At 43.9% G+C, this 4,346-nt stretch overlaps 1 protein-coding gene across 1 annotated transcript in view; it reads right to left on the reverse strand.

Moving 5' to 3' along the window:
* Positions 1-1,773: 1,773 nt before the first annotated feature.
* Positions 1,774-4,346, reverse strand: part of T265_13019 (hypothetical protein) — a gene marked incomplete at both ends in the record, with an annotated part of 6,829 nt that continues 4,256 nt past the window's right edge. The window contains one exon of the mRNA XM_009166753.1: positions 1,774-1,901. Coding sequence (XP_009165017.1) covers positions 1,776-1,901 — 126 coding nt within the window. The remainder of the gene's footprint in view (positions 1,902-4,346) is intronic.

Genomic DNA, 4,346 nt, shown 5'->3' on the forward strand with positions numbered 1-4,346 from the left:
AGAGAAAAATGTCGGTAGCTCAGGTAGCAAAGATGGTCGTTAGCTTGTTCGCTGAGCTGGGCAATGTGATTGCAAACGTTTCATCACCAATCGAGGTGACACCATTAGTGCGTTGTTGGGGAGCGTAGTGATGCGTAGCGCAGAGATGAAACTATATTTCCACAAAATGAAGATTTAGGCATGAGGCACATCAGGCCGTGCTCTCATCCGGGACTCTTTCGCGAGCAGTGGCCTGATAGCCGTACAACCACAAGGACTTTCGTCGATAGCCATTCAAGAAGCGGAAACTTGTCACCTAACCTGTGCGGTTTCTCGGTGTTTCACGGAACTAGAGGAGGAAGTTGGAGGAAATTTGTCCGAAACACTAGAGGAGTACAGAGTATGCGTTTAGTTTTTGTTGATTTTTTGACTGCTGACAGGCCACTCATACGTTCGAGTAGAGAGAGAACAGAATTTTATTTTTATAACTGTTGTTTGCACACTTGGCTACCCTCAAGACCGACTAACCGAAAATACCTCGGCACTATGTGAAACAGTCGGCGCGATTAAACAACTAAATGAAGCGTGATGACAAAAGGAGATCCGACATGGAAAAACTTGGTTTGGTCAAAAGGATGGTGTAGAGGAATCACCTTCCACGCAAAATACCAAGAAGCAGCCTGAAGGCTACATGCACTCCCTTAATTTAGAATAAATAATCAGTTTGCAAATAGTGCTATTTTTTCAATCTGCCCGTTGCCTGTTCAATAGATCTCTTCTTATCTTTGTGCCATTCAAAATGCGTTCGATGGGTCCGTTACCTGTAAGGTGCTGGCTTGACGATATGAGACGGTCTGTTCGAAACTTCTTGGGTATTTCGACGCCTTTTGCCCGGAAAACTTGTGCACGGTTCAGACAACGACTGAACGCTACGACTTTGGCATCGATTACACCGAGGATTTCTCCTAAACTAACAGAAATCTTCATAGTATACTTTGGAAAAAATGGTGTATTCATATGACTGAGCATTTAGGATCCATCCTATCACTGCACTGTCATCTACCAACCTATCGACCTTCTTCATCTCGCAAATTAAACTACTCTATCTTCCTAGATGTTGACATCAGACAAACATAGAAGTCTCACATTAACTTGATCCGTCGAAGGAAATATTTTTGTGGGAATTAAGTTTCGTACGTATATCTCGGTATAACCCAGACGAACTAGAAATCCAGAATTCAGATCAGCGTAACAAGTAGCACTTATGTATTCGAATTGGCGTATATGCACAGCATATGGAATATTAAAACAACAGAATAATGAATAGAGCAAGGAATAGAGTATCAATCATGTTCACCACAATTTTCTTCCTCAAACTAGTGACATATTAGGTAATCCAAGCTCCAACTTCGTATGAATTTATTCTCAGAAGATTTTCGCGGAAAGGATGTTTATTCACTTGTCACGTCACTTTTGCTCTCCACAAAACTTCCCCTTTGTTCACTTTGGTCTTTTCGATCGATAAAACCAATATGAAGGTTACGGAGCTGTTAACGGAAGTGCCCAACTGATTCGGTTCTCGTGCAGTCCTTTTGCCTAGTCCTTGTATACAAATGATTCCGACACTGGCGTACCAACAAATGTCGCCCATTAAGCGGCTCAGACAGTCCACGGATCATCGCGACTGGATCACACAAATCGCTACTTGTCAGGGGTGCGCATCCATGAATGAGATGCATGGTCCTAAAATCGTGTTGAAATATCGGCAGCTCGGGTGAGTGTATTGGACCCACCCAACTGCGCACTGATGATGTCTCCTCGTATGGTGACGAAACGCTTGCAAGCCAATTGCCACGCTCGGCCAGCAGATCAATAGCCACCTGATCAATAACCACTAAAATCTCATCTCTACCAGGCTTTAGCTAAATATCACTCGAATGGCATATATCACCCATAATTAGGATATCCAGTCGATCTAGTCTCATTTGCAGTTGGCATCTGTTGTTGTCCCTAGTATAAATGTAGGCACCATATTACAGTCAGTTCTAATTTGAAGTTCCTAAACTACGGAGAAGCAGAGGTGGTCGCAACTAATCGCTGTTCCTAGTCAAACGGTACTGTCTACGCCAACTCATCTCCAAGAGCACGCGGTAGACCGATTTGGGTAACAAGTAAAATTATCCACACCATGATGCCAATTGATTAAGGTCAGTACATTCTATGTGATTTCAGTTTGAGCAGATTTTATTCGGGTATCCACGTGTAAATGGCAACATTATCTCCACATGCATTGTCTCCACAGCCTGTGCATAGGTTGCGCTGGCTTGGCCACGTGCTGCGTAGGCCAGTCGACCGACTTCCTCGAAGGGCTCTTTTCGCCCAACCACATGAACGGTGGAGGAGAGCCAGAGGCGGTCAAACAATAACTCGGCATCGAAGTGTGAAGGCCAGTACGAGCAAACTCAGCTGCGCTGGTAATTGCGGTCTTCCTGGATGGGGGCCCCGAGACGGTCCACATCAATGGTTATAGACATTGTCAGACATGGCCCAGTCGCGCCCTCAATGGCGCTCGTGTGTGCAAGCTACTACTTTCAATGCATAGCTCCCTTCCCAATCCCCCCACTTGACAGCACACTGACAGTGCTGGATTTATGCACCAATTTATCATCTCCCGCCTGCAATGTGCAGCCACCTAACCCCCCCCAATCATCGGTGGACGAAGCTGTGGCAGCTACAACCAATGTACGACGAGTACGCGGTTATTACAGCTGACAGTGATGATTGATGATGATGATGATGAAATGGTAGTGTTTTCAGCTTCCATGTGTTCGGTTGTGGACTGGTTCGTTAACAGCAATTGGGGGACAGCTTTTTTAGGACTGGAACTGCTGCACAGTTGCCTTTGTGTCTTCAGCAAGCGTTTTCTTGTACATTGAAGCGTATAGGAGAAACCTAGGCAGACATGCCCCTTCCACAGGCTTCTAAAGCCTCACGAATTTCATTCGAATTGCCGTAACATATACTTACTTCCGACTACTACGTCAATGACAAACTTAGTGGATATCGGCCATTCAGGGCACATGTGTGCAAAACTAGTTTTGTTTTGGTTGCCAACCAAATGAGCCCAGAAAACGTTGAATTTTTGTGGAAAAATACCAACAACTTGGGTTATAGTGGTCAGTTTGGTGTCTGGAATTACTCTGCAGCTTTTCAAAAACAGTCTAGTATATAAATATATATATATATATATATATATATATATCAGTTAGCTGGTACCTTTACTATTTCAATCTCTAAAGTTGAGACAGTTCATCCGGCCCCAAACTGATCCGATTCAACCTGTTTCACTCTTGATATTCTGTTCTAGGTAGCTTACGGTCCTCTTCAAGTAAGTCTGATAAATTATCTTGTGTTTGGTCTGCCTCCAGAACGGGTCCACATACCGTTCTTTTCCCACAGTCTGTCTGGTTCTTACAAATCAGTGAGAAAAATGAATGTCTCCGAAACTCTATGTAGCTAGTGAGTGCCACATGTGTGAGATCAACTGAAGGGAAATTGCGCTGAATGAAGAAACTATCTGGACTGGTTCAAATTGTTTTGGTCAGTCTTCAATGAAAATTGAGTCACTTAGATTGATGACGTCCCGTATGTAAGCTTTGCTGTAAAGTGATACGTCTGTTGGTAGAAATCCCGGATTGAGAATGCTTGTTTGTCTTGGAGAAACATTGGGATGTCTGAACGAATCCGGACTAATAAGACAAGGGATTGTAATAGGGTAAGGATGGGCGTACTAACAAAGAATCAACATTTGATCTCTGTAATCGAGACAGAAACATGAATCACGGGGAGGTAGGAGATAGTTGTGATATTGATTAGTGATGAAAAAGCATTGAGAGGGCTATAAATCTCGTAGCTCAAACTTTCGATCTCGTGGATGGACTTCCTTCGGGATAAATTAATCGCGAAAGGCAGGAGGAACATGTTTGCCTGTTGTCTAGCAATGTGCTGCCAGTCTTCATCAATGCTTTCATCGATGTTACATTGGTGCGGGTTGTGGCTGGGGCCAGTCAGTGACGATATTAGTTGCTGGTGACAAGTCCCGACCACACAGTGAATATGGGAGGAGCGTTGTTTACCTCACTTGAAAGAAAAAGTGGGGTATTCATAGGTAGTAAATACCTGACGAAATAAAGACTGACCATAGACTCTTGAACACCTCAAATTTCAGCTTAGACACAAGCTACATATGCCCCTAGAACCGTTGGATTTTACGTACATGATGCGTACGGAGAGCACAGGCGGCCAGAGTAAATAACGTTTAACACAGGGCGAAATGAGCAAATTTGAGGCAGACGGGCTGATCACGT

The sequence above is a fragment of the Opisthorchis viverrini genome, assembly GCF_000715545.1.
Source record: "Opisthorchis viverrini unplaced genomic scaffold opera_v5_30, whole genome shotgun sequence".
NCBI lineage: Eukaryota > Metazoa > Platyhelminthes > Trematoda > Opisthorchiida > Opisthorchiidae > Opisthorchis > Opisthorchis viverrini.